Here is a 21,129-nt window from a genome sequence, read left to right as displayed (position 1 = left end):
GGAGAGGGAGAAGCAGGCTTCCAGCTGAGCAGGGAGCCTGATGCGGGGCTTGATCCCAGGACCCCAGGATCATGACCTGATCTGATGGCAGACGCTTAATGACTGAGCCACCCAGGTGCCCCCATATATTACTTTAGATCTTGGTTTAAAAAAAAAAAAAAAAAAAGGAAGACTTAAAAAACATATTAACTTTAAAAGACCTACATTTTATTCCAGTCTTGGCCCTTACTAGCCAAAGGACTTTAGCTAATAAGCTCTTGGACTCACTTTCCCCATCTGTACAAGAGGATATATGAATACTTGGCTCAAAGGGTTGTCATGAGGACTAAATGACACATGGCTAGCTGGCACAGTTCCTGGCACCTGTAGGCTCTCAGCCATTATTGGTACTCGTCTCCTTTCTGTCCCATTCTATCTTAGATGGACCCTGATTCTCACTTAGAAATGAATGGAGCAGGGAAGGGAGAAAAGATGGAAGTAAACATCAGAGAGGCCTTGAACATGTCCTGCTCTCCTGTGAGCTTCAATTTTCTGAGCCTAGAGGAACTTCTTTCTCCTCAATGCCAAACTCTAGTGAGTCGGATCCCCACTAGTTGGGGTCCAGTTAACTGAGGGCGTGTTATGTCATTTAATCTGAGTATGTAGGAAAAAAACATGGAGGGTGCCTACCATAGGCCTTAGGCCGGCTTGAAAAACTCTTGAGGTTTGAGACCTTAGGGTACATGCAATGAATGACTGTTGTGACAGATCAGCTCTAGACTGTGGCTCTAGTAGACCCTTAGTGTGATAATATGAAGAACGCAGAATTTTGTATATGCATATGTATGTATGCTCTACATACATAATACATGTACATGTATATTTTTACAGGCCCACGGTATGTGATAAAACAGTGACCTAGATTCTCCCTCAGGCACACGGGATCTTTAGTAGGCCATATGTAGTGATAGTTAATCCATAGAACCACTGTCAATGCCCCTTTGGCAATCTGGCGGGGTCCCTGCGGCGTGTACGGGCTCTACAGTGCTTTCCAAAATGTACCAGAAAAATTCCGTTCATCCTCAAATCTAGTAATTCTATCAACTGGCTTATGAAGAGCTGCCTCAGTAATCCATGTTTAATGACCTTAGCCACTGGACAGCTGTCTGAGGAATTAAAGTCTCTTGTGAACAGAGTATTCTGAGGTTCTACACTTCAATGTAATGGAAACATGCCCTATTCCCCCACACCAGCAACGGGATGTGGAGATGTGCAGGTTGGTGTCTTCTCCTTGGGCTCACTCTCCTCAGCCCAACTTGTATGAGGAGTAGTGCCCATCCCAAGAAGTGGGATTTATCACGTCCCCCCCATGGGACAGTCATGGACCTCAGCTGGGGCTGAGCTCTGTGCCTCAGTTCATCTGTAGGATGATGGGGATGTTGGCTGGCATGGTCGGAGCAGGGGCTCTCCGATCTCTGAGGCCTCTTGTGACTCTGAAGTAGTGAAAGAGAAAAGGTTTTCAAGATGGGAACCAACATTTACTAAGCGCCCGAAGTACTGAGTTTCCCAGGAGCAAGCCCTGCCTGTGGAGCAGACGTGCTTAGTACCATTTTATACAAGAGGAACCCAGTTCAAGAGGCCATGTAGCATGCCCAGGCTCATGAGCTGGGAGGTGACAACTGTGCCCAGGTTCACAATGTGGGAAGTGACAACTGTGCTCAGGCTCATGAGCTGGGAGGTGACAACTGTGCCCAGGCTCACAGCGTGGGAAGTGACAACTGTGCCCAGGATCACAACGTGGGAAGTGACAACTGTGCCCAGACTCATGAGCTGGGGGTGACGACTGTGCCCAGACTCAGGAGGTGGGAAGTGACAACTGTGCCCAGGCTCATGAGCTGGGAGGTGACAACTGTGCCCAGGTTCACAACGTGGGAAGTGGCAACTGTGCCCAGGCTTACGAGGTGGGAAGTGACAACTGTGCCCAGGCTCACAACATGGGAAGTGACAACTGTGCCCAGGCTCACAATGTGGGAAGTGACAACTGTGCCCAGGCTCACAACGTGGGAAGTGACAACTGTGCCCAGGCTCACAATGTGGGAAGTGACAAATGTGCCCAGGCTCACAACGTGGGAAGTGACAACTGTGCCCAGACTCATGAGCTTGGAGGTGACGACTGTGCCCAGGCTCACGAGGTGGGAAGTGATGACTGTGCCCAGGCTCACGAGGTGGGAGGTGACAACTGTGCCCAGGCTCACGAGGTGGGAGGTGACAACTGTGCCCAGGTTCACAACGTGGGAAGTGACAACTGTGCCCAGGCTCACGAGGTGGGAAGTGACAACTGTGCCCAGGTTCACAACGTGGGAAGTGGCAACTGTGCCCAGGCTCACGAGGTGGGAGGTGACAACTGTGCCCAGGCTCACGAGGTGGGAGGTGACAACTGTGCCCAGGCTCACGAGGTGGGAAGTGACAACTGTGCCCAGGCTCATGAGCTGGGAGGTGACAACTGTGCCCAGGCTCACGAGCTGGGAGGTGACAACTGTGCCCAGGCTCACGAGGTGGGAAGTGACAACTGTGCCCAGGTTCATGAGCTTGGAGGTGACAACTGTGCCCAGGCTCACGAGGTGGGAAGTGGCAACTGTGCCCAGGCTCACGAGGTGGGAAGTGACAACTGTGGCCCAGGCTCAGGAGGTAGGAAGGGCAGAGTCCAGGTTTTGGGCCTGATGTCAACCCCCTCTAATGCCCATGTTCTGTTTACACTCTCATCCACTCCCCCACCTCCTTCAGTGGAATCCTTTGGAACCTCCGTTCGCTCTGTCATGTTTCCACAGAAAAATCTATACAGCTATCATCTCGACTCCTCCCTCCACCTGCTGATCTCTGCTGTGAACTCCCCGCCTCTCTTCTCTCTCCCGTCTGCCCCTCATGTATTCTGGCTCTCACGTTTACACACTCACCAGATTATTCTTCCTAAATAATCTTTGACCACGTTATTCCTTATTAAAGCCTTCCGTGGCTCCGCACTGCCTACAGGATAGAGCCTGGCGCCTGGGGAGCTCACCCCCAGCCATACCTGTGTTGCCAGCTGTTTTTCCTCGTGCTGCTCCTCACACGGAAGGGATGTTAGTGGCTCTCCCACACACACAGCAACTTTTCAACCTTCACAGCTGTGCCTATGGGCTGTTGGTTTTTTTGTGTCTTTTTTTTTTTACTATCTTCTCAACCGTGCATTTATTCAACGAGTAATTTTTTTGAGAACTTACTATGGGCCAAGCACTGTATTGGAGGCCAGGAATACAGCAGTGAACCAAACAAACAGAAATCCCTTCCTTCAAAGAGTTGACAATCTAGTGCAAGGAGAGAGTCAATAATCGGCATGTTAAGTAGGTAAATTATATAGTATGTGAGAAGGCAGCAGTTGCTATTTAAGAAGAAAAAGGAAAGAAATGTGCGGGAAGGGAAGGAGAATTGGAAATGGCACCCGTGGAGGGGGAGCCAAGAGAAGTTTTAAACAGGATGGCCAGAGGAGGCCTCACTGGGAAGGTGGTGCATGAGAAAAGACTTGAAGAAGGTGTGAGAGGGATCCATGCAATGACCAGGGGAAAAGTGATCCAGGCAGGTGGACAGCAGTGTGAAAGCCATGGTTGACGTGTCTTCAGCACGTGGGGTAGGAGGAGCTTCTACTTCCGGCCAAGATGGAGGAGTCACAGGGACTGGATTTACCCTCTTGCCCTAAGCAACTAAAAAACCAGTCAAATCATGGGAAACAACAGTTTTCCAACCCTGGACTACAGACAGCAGAGGAGAGTGACTCCTGAGAGAAGGGACACAAAGGATGTGAGCCTGACAATTGCCCAGCTTACTGCCTGGAGAGTTTGCAGTTCGTGGCACAGGAAGGGTGGCCCAGACACAGCCCCACAGTCCGCCAAGTTGACAATGTGAATTGAGACAGTTGAAATTTTGAATTAAGAGAGACCAAGGAGGCTAGAATTTGCAGGCAGAATAGCAGAGGGAAGAGAGGCAGGGCAGCTGAGAGCTCCAAGGGGCCGCCTCAGGTCTTCAGCTGCGGACTCATCAGCACCTGCTGATGTAGTGAGGAAACCACCTGAGACCAGGGAAAGCACCAGCAGAAAGGAACAGACAGAAGGATCCTCAGAGCTCCTGCAAGGCCAGGAATCATTCATGTTCACACCAGCCAGGGTGAAAAACTTCAGAATGGGAGGTACTCAGAAGGCTATTGTCCTAGCAGTCAACCCTAGACTAAAGGTAGCTCTGGTCCCACCCAAGAAAGCTTGAAGCAAGCCTCGAAAGGGTCAAAGTCATTCCAAGTAACTTAATTATGTCCCAAAGCCTAAGAATATTTAAAGGAATATTCAAAAATATCTAGCACCCCATGATGGGTCTGGTATCTCATCAAGAATTACCAAGCAGGCAAAGAAGCTGGAGTGTGTGGGAAGCACAAGGAGACCAGTGTAGCTGGACGGTGTCAGTGAGGGGAGATGCAGAGACACCACCAGAGAAATCAGAGGCCAGATTTCACTGGTCCTGGTAAGCCGTGCAAGGTCTTTGGCTAACTCAGTAGTCAGGAGAAGATGTTTTCTTTCTTACCTCCCCTACCAGACTGAAACGTGCCCCTGCTTTGTTCCAAACTCGCTGGGGACCATGGAGCAATTGGCCCTACCTTATCAGGATAGCCTTGAGCACACACCTGCCCACTACCAGCCTTCACACTGTACTCCCAGGAGTATCGGCTCAATGCAGAAGCAGGAAGAAGAGGAGAGTATGGGGGGGAAAAAAGTACTGAAAAGAGGACATTTCCTATTTGGGACAAGAAAGGTCTGGAGGACCTTCTTCATCAGTCCTGCCTTCCAGTCTCAGATCCCGCCCCCAAAAGATGTGTGACTTTGGAAAATCTTCCTAACCACCATGACTTGTTTGCTTGTTTGATGAAAATTAATAATGGAGTGCCACGTACTTCTAAAGAGAGTTTGGAGCAGCTTTCAATAACAGGCATATACACAGCAAGGCCACTGAAACAGAAGTCAGAAATCTAAAATCATACAATGTGAGGACGAAATATATTCCAAAAACCTAGGGTGGTATAGTGAACTTAACGATGAGTTTAAATGAACTGGCTGCCAAGTGATGAAGAGAACTGAACCTCATTTTCTCCATCTGTAAAATGGGATTAATGTTCTCTGCCTAGCATATGCCAGAGAGCTACAATGAGGATCATCAAGGCTGTCTAGATGAGAATAGGCTGTCAGGACTCTTCTGGTGCAAGTAATAGGAAACCATCCTTACCCAAAGATAACAGTGAAGTCCAGAATGAGACTTCTCCATCTCGCCATCGCTGGGACTGCTTCCTCCTGTGCCAGCTCCATGCTCAGCCTCTGCACAGTTACTTCTGGATCCCATCATCACTGCAGCAAGTCCAGCAAAAAAGGGAGCTCGTTTCCCCAGTAGTGCCAACAAAAATCCCTGGAAGTGAGTCCCCCTTGATTGGCTGGCTTGGGTCACGTGCCCATACCCGAACCAACCACTATTACCAGAGGACCACACTGATTGGCTTAGTCTAAGTCATGTGATTCAGCCCTGCTTAGAGAAAGTTTCATAGAACTTCAAGGTAGAGTGGGGCCAGGTGAATCTCAGGGTTGGCGTTTCTATCTTCTCTGCCTCTCCTCCCGCAGATCCATTCTCTGCCCTTCTCTGTGCTCTGGCAAGCTGTTCCCATGGTCGACATCACCTGGGATCCATTGTCCTCGGCTTCTGGTTGGATTTAGCCAGTGGGGAGTACGGGCAGGAGATTGGAGGCCAAGAGGAGAGAGATCAGGGTGCAGCCCTCAGCCTTGCTTTGGTGCTGTATCTCTTGAAATAAATGTGCCCTCCTTCCAAGGCTATGGCTCCCCCTCTGTGTCTCCCACTCTTGTGAAGCTCTGAGGACACTATTTCTTCCCTTGTTCCTCTGCTCTGAGTTACATAACAGCTCCTGCCATTACTAATCTATGCGCACAACACTGTCTTTTGTCTGCCCTCATAATCTGTTCCCCCACTCTGTAGTAGTCCTTAATTAAGGGTCTTCCTTAGAAACATCCAGGGTGAATTCTCTTAACTTCCTGTGACCCTGTATTTGTTGTCTGTTGCTTCATAGCAAATTAGCCCAAAATGTAGTGGCTGAAAGCAACAATAAAGATTTATTATCTCATGTCGTTTCTGTGGGTCAGGAATTCAGGAGTGATTTAGCTGGAAGGTTCTGGTTTGGGGGCTTTAATATATTATTTGCAGGCAAGATGGGACTGCAGTCATCGTAAGCCTTCCTGGAGCTGGAGATTTGTTTCCAAGATGGCTCACTAACATGGCTGGCAAATTAAGGGTGGCTGTTGGCAGAAGGACTCGGGTCCTTATCACATGGACCTCTCCATAGGGCTGCTTGGGTGTCCCCACCACAGGGTGGCCAGCTTCCACCAGCATAAATGATCCAAAAGAAAGCAAGACTGAAGCTGCAGTGTGTTTGTATGCTCTAGTTTTGGAAGTCACACCCTGCCGTTTCTGTAATACCCTACTGGTTACACAGAGCAGCCCTGTTCAGTGTGGGACGGGACTGTACAGGTCGTGAATACCCGTAGGTGAGAATCACTGGGGCCACCTCAGAGAGTGGCTCTCACAGCCCCTGACCAACATCATCTCTAAATTAAAATCAGGGTACTATTATCATTCAAAGCGGGATCAGCTGGTGAGCAAGAAAAATAAATATCCACTGCACAGTGTTTGATGGCTATAAACCAGGTGCAAATCCTATCAATATAGGGAATTGAGACTCCTAAATTCACCAGCTGGACCCATAAGTTGGGTCTTAGAAGAGCCCCTGTGGTCGGGAGTGAAGACCCCCTCAAGCCCAGGCCAGAGGCAGGAGGGAAGAGAGAACCCATCTTAAGCAAAAAGGTTCCTAGATTTATCTTTCCGAGCTTCAGCTGGCCCCACTCTGGTCTGAAAACAGCTTCAGACACACACTGTGTGTGTTCCTGGTCCACACCTGGCATTTCCCAGCCTTCCTTCTGGTCTGCTGCTAGAAGTAGCCTCCTGACCGCCCTCAGCCTGAGACCGCCTCAGGAGGTGGGGCTTTCAACAGCTGCTCTTCCCTCCCTTTCCGGTTTTCCCCCCTGCTGACTACTGTCTCTTTCCTCCCCGGGAGAATTAGTGGAAGATTTTTTAACTGATGGAAGATTTTTAGGCTTAGCCCATGAAGCCAAATGAATAGTCCCCAATCCCCATATGGAGCCATCTGGGTTTCAGATGGGGGAGCCGAGCCAAGAGGGAGAATGGGTTCTCAATCAGTCATGCCAGGGACACCTTCCTGCCAGCCCCGCCCGCTGTTTCCGAGGTGGGAGGTGGGACTGGTGACTCATCGGGATTGAGAGCTGAGGGCCACTGGGGCTGGGAGGAGCCTGGGAGACTGTCACGTCAGTACTCCTTGCCCTTGGCCTGCCTCATGCGTGTGCCCTCATGCGTGGACACACTTAGACACATCCGCACATTGGCAGATGCAAACTCACACCCTGACTATTGTACAGATGGAGAAACCAAGACACACTCAAGATTGAGAGAGCCTCCTGCCCAACCCTAGCCTCTATGTGTAACTTGATGTCAGCCATTGGGAGCTTGGAAATGTTCTCAGGAAGCTCCATCTCTCAGTTCAGGGATGACCACAACCAACCTCAAGATTTCTTCACATTCCTGCGGGCTTGCACTCTCATGGTCCTGCTTGTGCTGAATTCATTCAGGATTTGGACCATCCCAGATCCCTGATGTTTTTTTCCCCTCAGCTCTGGGCCCCAATGATCCATGCCGGGAATGCAGACCCCTCCTCCATTATGACAGTCACACAAAACAAAAACAAACAGACCTGAAAGCCATCCCCTTTTATAAGGACTTGTGAGGGGTTCCAGGGAAGATTTGGGGGTCAGGGGGAGGGGGTTTGTACCATAGAATGTCATTTGAATGACTTCAAGTTGGACCTTACTTATTCCTGATCCTGTTCATGCTCTGCCCCCCGCCCCCCACACACACACCCTCCCCTGTCTTAGGGGCCACTTACCCTGCGGTGGTCTCACCAGGCCTCCCACCCCTCTTGGGCCTTCTTCTCTGCAGAGAAGATAGCTCCCTCCTGTTCTCCCAACGGAGGTTCTTACCTTCCACCCAGGAGGCTAATCAAGTTCCTTCCTACACCAAGATCATTTCCTCTTAGGAGGAATTCTGGGCCCAGCTTTCAGATAATACAGACTTGATCTCCTTACACACTAGGAGACTACCACCAAGGGATGAGGGGGCCCCAAGCTAGAAGCCGGGCGGCCCGCCTCCCTGCACAGGGCCCTTTCTGAAGCCCCTGTCCATGAGCTCCGCAGCCCTGCCCATTTTTCCTGTACTGTTACTGGGCACCTTTCTCTCGCTCTGCCTGGTCACCCTGCAGCCCAAGCCCTCTGGCCTTGCGCCTGGACTGCTGCAGGACCAGCTGCTTTGTTTGAGCCCTGCCCACACCTCCCTCCACCCCAGGCCAGCCTGCAGCCCACCCTGGCTTAAAGTGAAAATCCCAACAGATTGCAAATTGCCTGTCTCAGACTTTCAGGTCGACTGGTCAGCAGTTTGGTTTTCCTGGTCGAGACTAATCTACTGAACAAAAATAGAACATACAGTAAAGCAAAATTAAGTATTTCTAATCATGGGGATGCTTGCATCTGCAAATGACCAGGAAACTTCGAAGAGGGGCTGGGGGTGGGGGCAAAAAGCCTGGGGGAGGGTCTCGTGATGTGTGGCTTTAGAGTGACAGAGCTCACCCCAGAAGCGGGGCAAAGACCCCACTCACTGGGCGCAGGTAAGGAGGGTACAACCATCTGTCTGCCAAACCAGAAAGCCATTCTTCACTTCTCCACCTTCCTCAGCCCTCACATGGGGTATCTCTGAGCCCTGTGGGTTCCACCTCCTTCCCATCTTGGGAAGTATGGACTACTCTCCAGCCATGTTATCCTCCTGGATTCCGCAATCCATCCGTCCATCCACTTGGATTCCACAATGGCTTCCAACTGGCTTCATTGCACCCAGTCTCCCCCTCATGCCCATCCATTTTCCACTCAGCACCAGAGTAGCTTTTTTTTTTTTTTTCAGCTTTATTGAGGCATACTTAAGAAATAGGATTTATATCTATTTAAGAGGTACTCTGTGATGATCTGATATACATATGTATTATGAAAGGATCGCAAGTGTCAAGCTAATTAATATAGCCCTCATAGCCATCACCTCACACAGTTTTCATTTTCTCTTTCTCTTTTTCTTGCTTTCTTATAGTGAGAACACTTAAGATCTACCCTCTTAGCACTTTGCAAGTTTACAGTATGATAGTGTTCCCCATGCTGTCCATTAGCTTCCCCAGAACTTATTCATCCTGCGTAACTGAAAGTAGGTCCCCTTTGTCCAACATCTCCCCATTTCTCCCTCCCTCCAGCTGCTGGCAATCACCATTCTACTCTCTGCTTCTAGGAGTTTGACTCTTGTAGATTCTACACATAACTGATACCATGCAGTATTTGTCTTTCTGCGTCCTTCTTATTTAACTTAGCATGACGTCCTCCAGGTCCATCCATGTTGTCACAGATGACAGGATTTCCTTCTTTTTAAAGAGGACCTTGGACGTGTTACCTCCCAGTTTATAATAACCCTTCTACGGCCCCCGTTTGCAACATGAGGTCCAAAGCCCTGCGTGATATGGTTCTTGCCTTCCTTACCTCCAACAACCTCCCTACCCCTTGCATAACACCCACCAGCCGCCTTGCCCTTCCTTCTGGTCCTTCATAGAGCCAAGCTCTCTCTTGCCTTCAGGCCTTTGCATATGCTTTTCCCTCTGCCTAGAACATTCCTCTCTCATCCTCTTTGCCTGCCTGACTGACACTCATTCTTTCCTGTCCCCTCCAAGCCCTTCCTTGAGAGAGTGCTCTTCCTTTTGTGCTCATACCTCTGTACCCACCCTCTCCTACCAACTGTCACACTGCCTTGTAACTATCTCTTTTTTTGCCTGTCACGTTCATTAGACTGTGGCTTCTAGAAGACTAGGACTCTGGCTTAATCACTGCATTTCCCCAGGGTTTAGCATAAGCATGCCCTGTCCCAGAGTAAGCACTCAACAAACACAGTGTATGGCACCTGTTCCCCCATTTTCTGTGAGGAAACTGAGGCCCAGAGAAAGGAAGGAGCATAATTAGGGGCACACAGGTGTTCGTGACAAGACTAGAACTAGAGCCCTGAACCTCCCACTCAAAGCCCAGAACCCCTTCTGGCTTAATTGTATAGAAACAGCCTCAGCAAACATCATTCAGCCCCCGGGGGACACAGACCCCAGTACCAACAGCTTGCAGGGGTGTCTGGATCTCCCAGCCTGTGATAACCTTTGGGTCTTCATGATAACCAGCTCCTCTGCCTTGGGCTCTTCATCCCTCTCGGTTCAGAGCAGAGTGGAGCAGGGCGGTTTTGGGAACTGAGGCAGTAGATAGGCAACCAGCCCGAGCCCCTTCTCTGCAGCTCTTCCTGCTCTGATAGGAAGTTCCTTTCCCCATTTCTGACAGAAGATTCTCACTCACCCCTAAGCATTTTGCGTTCCTCCTCATGTTTTTTTACTCTGGGAACCCAAGGGGACTGGCTTGGCCACCAATGTGCTAGAGCTGGATCCTACAGGCTCCCAAGAGAGCCAAGAGCTACTTGTTAAATGATCCAGAATTGATGAGCCAGGTGTTAAATGGTAGATAGCTGGAAGTCTGCCTTGGTGAGAGTATTTACACCATGGAAATTCTCTAACACTATAAACCAGGGCTCTCCCCCTCCAAAGAGCCCATTGTTAAACATTTACCAACACATCCCTGACTAGCTACCTTCCTTTTCTCTTCCACCTACCTACTCCACCCCTGCTCCCTACTCTCCATCAAGGCTGCTTGGGCCTCCCTCTGATCCCCTGCAAAGAGCTCATTGTCCCATCAGTGGCTGGTTCTTGCATAAGGAGGCAGGGTAGCATGTGGTTAGAAGCGTAAGCTTGAAGTCCGACTCATCTGGAGTGAATCCCGCTTCTGCCCACTGGTCACATGACCCCAGGCGAATTTCTTCTCTCACTGCCTCTGTTTCCTCATCTGTAAAACAGAGATAATGATCACACACAGTGCGCCGCATTGGGGTCGCTGTTGAGAATTGATTCATGAAGAACAACCCTGAAAAACAAATCTCAGGTAATGTACACAAATGTTTCAGCAGAGCTAAAAATAACTTGAAGGGTGTTATCTCTGTGTGTTCTGTGACAGAGTCAAGAAAGGATTCATCCCAGGTGCCCTTCTGAGAAAACGCAGAGCACAGCCTGCCTCTGTGTCTTCAGACCCCTTGCTCATGGCTCTTTCCATTCTTCCAAGAGGAGGGGGAACCGTGCTTATGCTTGCACGGATCTCTGGCTCTTATTCATGAAAACTCAAAGCTGTCAGTAAAAATTAATCTATTCCAAGACGGAGTATTATTTTGTTGGTGATGATGTTGCTATTTTTGCCTGTAAAAAAAAAAAAATGCCTCCTTATAAAGTCTTTTCAAAAAAAGTTTTTAATAAAGTTTTCCTGTTAGGAAAACAATACATACTTATTATAGGATATTGGAAAATATCGAAAAGTCAAAAGAAGAAAAAGCCATAATCACACAACCTAAAAACCAACTAGCATAAACATTTTTATTTGGTGGGAGTGATTTTTGTATCATTGTGAATGTACTATAAATATAATTTTTACCCCTTTTTACTTATGTTATTAGGATAAGTAATCAGCTGCTATAACAAAGAGATCTCAGAATCTTAGTGGATCAACACAGTAAAAATTGATGTTCCTCATATGCAAAGTCCAAAGTGGATGTTTCTGGTTGGTGGAAATTCTTTCCACATGATGATTCATGGACCCAAGCTCTTCCACCTCGGGTCCCCTCTGTTCCTTGGGCCTCAGAGTTCACTGAAAGACCCTGTGAATCTAGTTGGCAGATGAGGAAGTGAAGGAGCATGAAAGGTCTTGTGGGAGGCTTTCATGGGCCAGATCTGGCATATCATATGACACTTCTACCCACATTCCATTGACTGGAACTGTCACATGGCCACACCTAACTGTAAAGGTGGTTAGAAGGGCACCTGGGTGGCTCAGTCATTAAGCGTATGCCTTCGGCTCAGGTCATGATCTCAGGGTCCTGGGATCGAGCCCCACATAGGGCTCCCTTCCCCGCAGGAAGCCTGCTTCTCCCTCTCCCACTCCCCCTGCTTGTGTTCCCTCTCTCGCTGTGTCTCTCTCTCTCTGTCAAATAAATAAAATCTTTAAAAATAAATAAATAAATAAAGGTGGTAAGAAAATGCAGTTTAACCATGTGCCCAAGAGGAAAAGAAAATGAATTTGGTGAACAGCTAGCCAGTGTCTGGTACAGTCAGAAATCACTTTTTCCAATCTTTTGTAATTCAATTTGTAATTGAATGCTCAAGTGTATATAACTTAGATCAAGTCCCCTTGGTTAAAACCCTTCGGTTGCTTCCCCTGGCGTTCAGAATTAGGCTCAGCATCCTTGATACAGCCTGTAAAGTTCCACATGACCACCTTGCCGGTCACATTCCATGCTCATCTCCTCCTCAATGACCTCTTTCATCTTCACTGGGATCTTTCAGGTCCTCTGGTTTCCCAGTCTCTCTCCCGCCTTGGGAACTTTGCACATACAATCCCTCTTCCCAGGACCCTCTCTCCTACACTCTTAGCTAACTCCTTCTGATCTCAGTGGAAATGCCACCTCCCCAGAAAAGCCCTCCTTAGCTCACAGTCTGTCTATATTAGGTTTGTGTTATAGTTCTCTCTCGTAGCACCCTGTTCTTTCCCTTCATATCACTTATTGTAGTTTGTAATTATATATTTATCAGTGCATTTACTGTTTAATGTCTGCATCTCCCACCAGACTACTACACACTCCATGCAATCTAGGACCATGTTGACTTTGCTCACCCTTTATCTGGTGCCCGCCCAGCATGTGCCCAACACATGTTAGGTGCTCAACAGTGCTGGTTGATTGAAAGCATGTATCATAATATTTCATCACATGTCTATCACTGTGTATGTGGCTATTGCCCTATATTGTGGACATTTCATTCATGTCTGATATTTTGCTATTCTAAACAAGCTTAACTCCTGTATTATGACTGGAAGGAAAGAGGAGTTGGTCCCACCTCTCTTGGCCCATCTACCCCGACATCTTCTCTTCATCTGTCTCCCCTCCCCTGCACCCAGCCTTGCCTTAGGCCACCACGTGCTTTGTGGCTGGTGACCATTGGAACCCTTTGGGCCATCTGCTCATGGTCTCTCAGAAGGATGCCCCTCCATTTACTACGTACCAGCAGAAGGGTAGCATTGGGGCTTGCTACACCTTCCATCCTGCCCCTCCTCTTAATTCCCTACAAACCCATAGCTCAAAACTCAATGGATACATCAAACTTTTCTCTAGGCTTGGGCCTATCAAAAGCGTTTCATTTAAGAAAATATTTTAAATAGTCTGCAAAATATGACTTATTTTAGCCTGAGGCACAGGCAGAAAATAAAGAATTTTTCACCTTTGTAGAATATGTGGGTGGACCTACACAGTTGTTTGATATTTCTCTTTTAAGTCCTGCCATCCCTTGGAAAACAGAAGGCACCTTCTTCTTTAAGCCTACATGATGAGGGTCTCTACCCTTGATGGAAAATCTGACCAGCATTCAGACCCCAGTGTTTTCTCCAAGTCCTCATTATTTATTTGAGACCAGCATCGTCCTGGTTGGAGGGCTGGCAGCAGAACCGTCCAAGGTGCACTTGGATCATCTACACAGATAGCAGCGTGACATGTCAGGGCGGGTCCTGTTTCTCCACAGCACAGACCAAGCACTCAGATGAGCATGCATGCTCACACCTCCCAGAGACAAACAGGACTGCCAGAGACAAGAGTGCACTTAGGGTCGTATTAAAGACGGAAATCCTTCCCTAAATGTGCCATGATCTGAGAGACTGTGTCCCTCAGTGGTCCCAGGGCCCCACGCAATTAGGCTGAGACCAGGGAGTCTTCACTCTGTCCAGCCTCCAGCTCCAGCCCGACATCAGATCACGTCTGGGGCTGGGCATCCCTGCCCTCCACTGTGAAATTGAAAGAGACCCCCCCCCAAAAAAAAAAGTTCCAACGTAGGGCTTGACCCATACAATTCATAAACTGCTATTAGCATAGATCTTACTCGTGCTTAGTAGTGAAATATTAAAAATGAATAATGGAAACAATTTTTCTAAGAGCAGGCTGCTGGAATCCTTAGTGTATATTTCACTCTCCACTGATTTTCCTGGGGATTCTGAGCTGACAGCAGGTGAAATTCTGCTAACTAGGATTACCTGGAGGAATTATGAGTTACCCTTTATACGCAGCAGCTCTGGGTTATGCCTTTTTCATAAATACCTTCTTCAATTCTCACAAACAGTCCTGACAAGTAGGTATTGAGCTTCCTATTTTTCAAAGAGGAGAATGGACACTCAAACACTCCGTGACTATCCAGGGTCACACTGGGGGCAGTGTTGACTCTTGTCTGGTAAATGCTGAAACGTAAGTTTTTCCCATGTGTTATCCTGTGCATTCTGAAGATTTCTCCGACAAAGAGATGCAGCTTTATTGCTCCCGGTTCAACCTGAGCTGTTCGTTTGGATCGACTTTTATGAAATAGACTGCCTTCGTGGACCTTAGCGACATCTCTTTCAGGAAAAAAAAAGTTCTTTATAAATTATCCACTTGGCGGCTTTACTTCCATTATTTTATTTGCATTCCAGATCTGCTCTGTGGTCATTCTTTATAAGCTCCTCAGAAGTTAGAATCCATTATCAATCAGCATGCCTTTGAGAAAACAGAAACCACTTCAGGCATTTCAGAGGGAGATTTAATACCGGGAACTGGTTACAACTTTGTTGAAAAGGGTGGAGGAGCGAAACAGGAAGGTGCTGTCACCGGAGATAAGTATTTACAGAAACTACCAAGCCCCTTGGGCTGCAGGAACAAAAAGGGAAACGGTGTGGCCACCACCTCTGAAATGCATGAAGTGCATGAAGTGGTTTCTGTTTTCTAGATGGCATGCTGATTGATAATGGATTCTAACTTCCGAGGAGTTTATAAGAATGACCCCAGAGCCGATTAGGAATGCAGATAAAATAATGGCGACCCAAGTGCCCTGGCCTCTGAGGCTTCTGCCGCTGCTGTTTCTGCTGCTGTGGGGATCCCCCCACCGGCCACGGAGCAGTCAGCTCAGAGCCCCCCACGCTGACAGTTGGGGGGCTGCTGGGACCCAAAGACACCTGCAGGCACTCAGAACTCCTGCTGCTACAGCCTAAGCAGAAAAAAAAAAAAAAATAGCTTTTCCCTTATGCGTACTTTCTAAATCTTCCGTGAATGCTTCTCATTAGCAGAACCTAAATGGAAACCAGCTGGCAGGGGATGGTGGGAAATGTGGTTTCTGGACTTCAGGCCCCGGCAACACAGAGAGGGGTATAAAAGAGTGAGTGCGGGCTGTGAGCCAGCGCGGACAGAACTCGGCCACCACGCCGGCCAGAGCTACCAAACTCCACTGCCTTAGAATTCCTCACATCATATGGATGGGTCTCGAGTGCTCGTGATGATCCTCAGTTACGGCCCTGGGATCTCACACGGCGAAAGCTTAAGGAGAGTCATGGCATTTATGTATACATAAAGAGTACGTGTGCGGGGAGAAGAGTGAAACAAATCCCCGCTCAACCTGGGGTTTAAGAACGCAAAGCCAGCCTGGCTTCCTTGGCTGACATGCCAGGACACAGTGAGGCTGAAGCATGGGCTTCGCGCAGAATCCACCGCTTCTGTTCCCACCGCCTTCTCAGTCAGCCTCCTTCAGGTGGCAAGAAAGACAGAGTCCCAGTGACCTCTGATGGCGGGGGTCTTAGGTGGGGTTGCCCTGCAAACAGATTCTGAGACAAAGATTTGCATACAGGAAGTCGATCGGGGAGGGCTCTCAGGAACAAGACCTGGGAGGGAGGAAGTGAAGCAGGATGTAGCAAAGGGACAAGTGAAATAACGCAGCTGTAACCATGGCCTCGGTCATCCCACGGGGACTTCTGGATCCACGGTCCTTCACAGTTGTCCTGAATTGAGGCAAGGGGGTAGAACTTGTCCCTTCATGACCATTGGATGTAGGCTGCCCCCCAGGAAGGGGGCATAACCGTCCCTGGCACAGCCCCGTGTGGGTGCCGGGCAACTCAGCAGCAACCAAGATGCCCGGCGGCTGGCGAAATGAGTGCCTCCATCCCAAGGGGGCCCTGGGGCAGCACACGACAGCGTCCGTCAGACAGAGGGGCCAGGAGTAGGGTGGAAATCCACTCCTGTCCGGGCCCCAGTGTCCAGCCACCGTGGTGGTGCCCCCTGCGCTGGCAAGAGAGAATCCGGCCACCACCCTCGCCTGAGCCGCTGTCCCCTCACACCGGGATTACTGGCTGCCAGAGCCCCCAGTTTCTCTGTGTCTTTGTTTCTACACAACCATCCCATCTCCATCCGGCAGCCAGAACCATCTTCCCAGATCTTACATCAGATCATAGTACTGCTTTGCTCAGCCTCCCCAACTCCAGGGCTCTTCCCTGCACTTAAAATCACCTCCAGAGCCCTGTCGTGGCCTCCAGGTCGGACGTGACCTGGCCCTGCCGACCTACCCGCGCCCTCGCCACGCCGGCCCTTCCTGTTCCTGCCCTGACTTCGCACTCTGCTTGGAGCAGCCCCCTCTCGCCTTGCGGCCTGTGGCTCTCCTATCAGCTCTTGGGCGACCTCTTTCCTGACTGCACAACCGACCCGTCCCTCGCCGAGCCGCTCCCTCTTACTTTCTTCACGGCACTCACCACGAACTAAAGTCATCTTGTGCCTTCATTGGAGAACTTGTTTCATTTGTCCCTCCTCATCAAATACAAAGCTCTCCAAGAGCAGGAATCAGCCCCTGGAAGCTAAGTACGTGGCCCAGAATAGGCAAGTATTTGTGGAAGGGCAGAATTTCATGAAAATCATCTGACTGGCGCGTGGGCTTCCTTGTCGACGTTGACTTGGCTGGGACAGTGGTCCCCATCCTGTCAGCCACGGGCACGGTGGCAGAATTGGCTTTAGCGGTCAGACCCAGCGGGTGCCATGGTAACTTCTTCAGGAAACGACCAGAAGACACATCTCCCTCAGAAGGGGGCTTCCTGGCTTCTTCTCTGTGCAGACCACCCGGTATAGCCCAATTACCCATCTGTGCGTCCTTCATTACCCGCCGATGAAGTTCACGGCGGCTCGTGTGGTTTGAGAACGCAGTCACTTGGGGGCTTCTGTTTCTGAGAGGTGAGGATGCCTGGGCAAAGACCCAACAGTTTATCCCTTTGCCGGATGACACCATGTGATATGGAAAATCTCCTCCCAGGGGTTGGAAAGCTTCCTGGTGCTTAAAATCTTTTTTTATTTCAGCTCTCTGCTATTAAACATTTTAAAATAAAAATTACTACTGCCATTTACTGCGTGCCCATTGTAGGTCGGGAGCTGTGCTAGGTCCATAACTCGGGTGCTCAGGAACATGCCCAAGGGGGCACTGAAGTCGGGTTTGGGATACTCGGACACCGGCCTCCTTCCACTGCATTATCTGAGAGCTTAAGGAGCCACGTTAGTAAAAATAGTTATCGTGAGGAAAATAAAATGTGACTGCTCTCACTTCAAAGACAGACTAATTTGTTTTGTTTACCAAGTAAAGGGAGGTTCTCTTCCCCACCTCGTACTCCAATCCAGTGTCATTCCGTCCAAGCTTCAAAGGCAATTTCATGTCCTTTTTCATTTAACTAATAAAGGTTCTGCAGAATTTGTCCACATTTTATATCTAGAAGCCTTTGGAGTTCCTCAGAGCGTGGCAGGAGGTGGGCAAATTAGATCCCCACCTTTATCAAACCAAGAAATGTCCTCCTTGTCCCCCCCCCCCGTCTACGTCTTTCCCAGCTTTGCAAAGTGCTCTATTTGCATAAAAGTGAGCCTTTTGCACAATGTTCTGTGTTTTTCAATCATCCCTAGAAATCAAATCACAGCGTCCATCTCACCTTACACTGAAGTGTTTTCACACTCCCGGGAATTGCGTGCCGTCACTTGAATAATATGGAATTTGCTGGCCATTACTTTCAAACTGATAGTACTTGCAGCTGTCTACAGGATTTCAAAGAGGTGTCAAAGTGGCCTTCGAAGGTGTTTCTCGTTCTGAGATCAGGTTGAGTGATTCTCTTTGTTCGAGAAGCCGCAGGGCCTCAGACTTTGGGTTTCCACCTAGGGAAGATACTTCTTGGCACTTTGTCCCGAGCATTGAGTGGGATCCAAAGTATCGTCTATGCTATGACCTGATGACGTGAGAGCATAGTGAGAGTAAAGCAGTGTCCCTTTAAGACCATTGCTTTTCCTAATTGCACGGTAATGGAAAGAGAGGAAGGAATTTATTTCTGGCTGAGGAGCAACATGCTGTAGTGAAATGGCCTGGGCATTAAAATCAAACTTGGATCTGACTCCCAGCAGCCTCACCTACAGGACCTAATACAGAGCACATAACCTCTCTTGGTCTCAGTTTCTTGATCTGTAAAATGAGGATCATCCCCCTTTCCACTCGAGCTTGTCAAAAAGATTCATTGATATAACGTGTCGATTTCCTGGCATGGTTACAGAATTTTGATGGGTCGTGTATTAGCAAGGAGAGATCCCACCCCCTCTTTATGTTCCCGATTTATTTAGCGCAGCATATGGAAGCCCGGTATCAGCCAGCAAGGCAGATGCTGCAGATGATGCTGTCTGGAGCCCCGGGGCCCCTAACGAGGGATGCTCAGCTGCGTGTGACACACAGGTCTCGCTGGCTCGAGAACCTTCATTTTGTGCTGCCCCGTAGCCCATTTATAATTGGGGCTGATGTCACCACTCAGGAAGAACTTACAAAAACATTCTCTGTCCTTAATAAGAAGTACTAACTGACCTCCAGCCCCCTTCTGGTTCTCACGCCAAACAGCCTCAGCAGAGCCACGCATCTCAATGGCTGAGGACCAGGAGCAGAGTCAGGGCCAGGCCCCGTGGGCCTCATCTCTGCCTCCGTCTTTCTAGCACCCTGGAAGACCTTGTCCCAGGATAACACAGGATACGTGGGGGTTTCATGGATGATCACAGTGGTAATGATGACACATAGCTCAGCTTTAATTCACATGTGTTAGTTCTGTTATTGATTTTGTTCTCCTCCAGTTAACCAGGTAAAGTCACAACCAGTTTTAAAACAGTTAGTTTAATTTTGCATCTGCAGCCCCACGGGAATCTTTTTTTTTTTCCAATATTAGTAATCACATTTTACCACTTACGAATTGCAGTTGAGATCAGTAGTGTTTGAGCTAATATGGCATTTCTCTTTTGTTCTTGTTTGTGTTGTTTTGTTTTTAGGGTCAAGTTGTGTTCCGGAATGGGGAGAGAATGGGGACCATTAAATTTACTCAATTTCAAGGTAGGCTTTCTGGTGCTTATTCTTTCTAGTTGATGAATTCTATATTCGGGGATGTTGTGTTTCTGCAATAAAATACATCAAAAGAAATGAAAGTATGATGTTCCAGATAAGAGAAAGCAGAGTCAATAGAAAACACTTCTCTGTGAAAACATTAGTTTCAACTTATTTAGAATATTTTTCTCAACTGCATGACTTCTCAGGCTATTCAGTCTCCCCACGTGACTCTGAGAGGCTCATGGAAGTATGGGGGTGGGGGTTCAATCCCCTCCAGTATTCTGAAAAAGCTTGCATTATTTTTGTTTTTGATGATAGAAATTTCCAAACAGACCCCAAAGTTGAGAGGACCACATAATAAACCCCATGTACCCATCACCTGGCTTCAACCATCATCAACATTTTGCCAATCTTGCTTTATCTTTACTCACCCACTGCACCCTTTTTTTTTTTTTTGCTATAATGTTTAAAGCAGCTCCCAGACATTATCTCATTTCAATCTATAAATACTGCAGTATGCATTCCTACTAGATAAGGACTTTTCAAAACATAGCCATGATACTATTATCCTACCTAAAACATTTAACAATGATTCTTAATATCCTTTCATTTCTAGTCTGTGTTGATCCTCTGATTATCTCCAAAATGTCTTTACAATTTGTGGGAGAATCCACACAATGGCTGGTTGCTATTTCTCTTTAATCTCTTTTAACCCATAATCATCCCCCACGTGCTTGTAACAGGTCCTTAATTTTTATTCTAAGAAACCAGGTCGCTTTTTGGACTTTCCTGGTGTCCATGTTGGAAGGGGCTCAGAAACCTTCCAGACCACTTTCCTCAAGTGACAAGGTGGAAGTAGAGGCCTGGAGAGGGGCAGGGGCTTGTCAGAGCCCACAGGGCATCTGTGAGAAGCGGGGCTGGGCTTTCCTCCAGGTAGACACCTCCACGCAGCCTGGTACGGTCATCAGCAGGGTCGTTAGCCAAAACCACGAGATGCACCGTTCTTCACTGCAGTGTTTTTCAGCATCTGGATGTTTCTGGAAAAATCCAGGAACAAGAGCAGTGACTTTGCGTCAGATCCCAAAGTCATCCAGGGGAAAGCAAGAAATGAAATCGAGTTATTCGGGTTCATTCAGACAAATCCCACTGGATTTAGCTCAATGAGGAGAGGTGTTCGGTACTGTGGCTCAGTAATGCAATCTTGTAGATTTACCCATTCGTCTTCCCGTGGCAGGTAATTGAAACGCATGTCAGCTCTCTGGCATGCACGAAAGATGTAATTTTCGGCAAATGTAATTATTTTCCCATTTGTTAAGTCTTGTTTCTTCATTGGTTGAACCAAGTAAGCATCTTGGCAAAGATACTTACTCTTTTTTTTTTTGAGTGATTGTAACTAAATTCTCTTGTCACATTTCCAGTTCTCAAATTATATCATTCTAGGAGAATATTTTATAAAATATTGATTGGCCGATCACAGCTACAAGCGCGTGCCAATTTTATTGCCTTTTTTTTCATATGTTAGGATTAGACACCAACTCCAGTGACCAGTTTCGGGCATTTATAAGGAAAGCAAT

The 21,129-nt window shown here is 48.2% G+C and overlaps 1 protein-coding gene across 1 annotated transcript in view; it reads left to right on the top strand.

Moving 5' to 3' along the window:
• GABBR2 (gamma-aminobutyric acid type B receptor subunit 2) overlaps positions 1-21,129 on the top strand; it is a 339,457-nt gene that overhangs the window by 223,775 nt on the left and 94,553 nt on the right. The window contains exon 8 of the mRNA XM_032418347.1: positions 19,501-19,561. Coding sequence (XP_032274238.1) covers positions 19,501-19,561 — 61 coding nt within the window. The remainder of the gene's footprint in view (positions 1-19,500; positions 19,562-21,129) is intronic.

Source organism: Phoca vitulina, unplaced genomic scaffold, assembly GCF_004348235.1.
Source record: "Phoca vitulina isolate PV1807 unplaced genomic scaffold, GSC_HSeal_1.0 scaffold21, whole genome shotgun sequence".
Lineage (NCBI taxonomy): Eukaryota > Metazoa > Chordata > Mammalia > Carnivora > Phocidae > Phoca > Phoca vitulina.
Note: the sequence above shows the minus strand (reverse complement) of the source record. Positions and strands in the feature narration are given on the sequence as shown.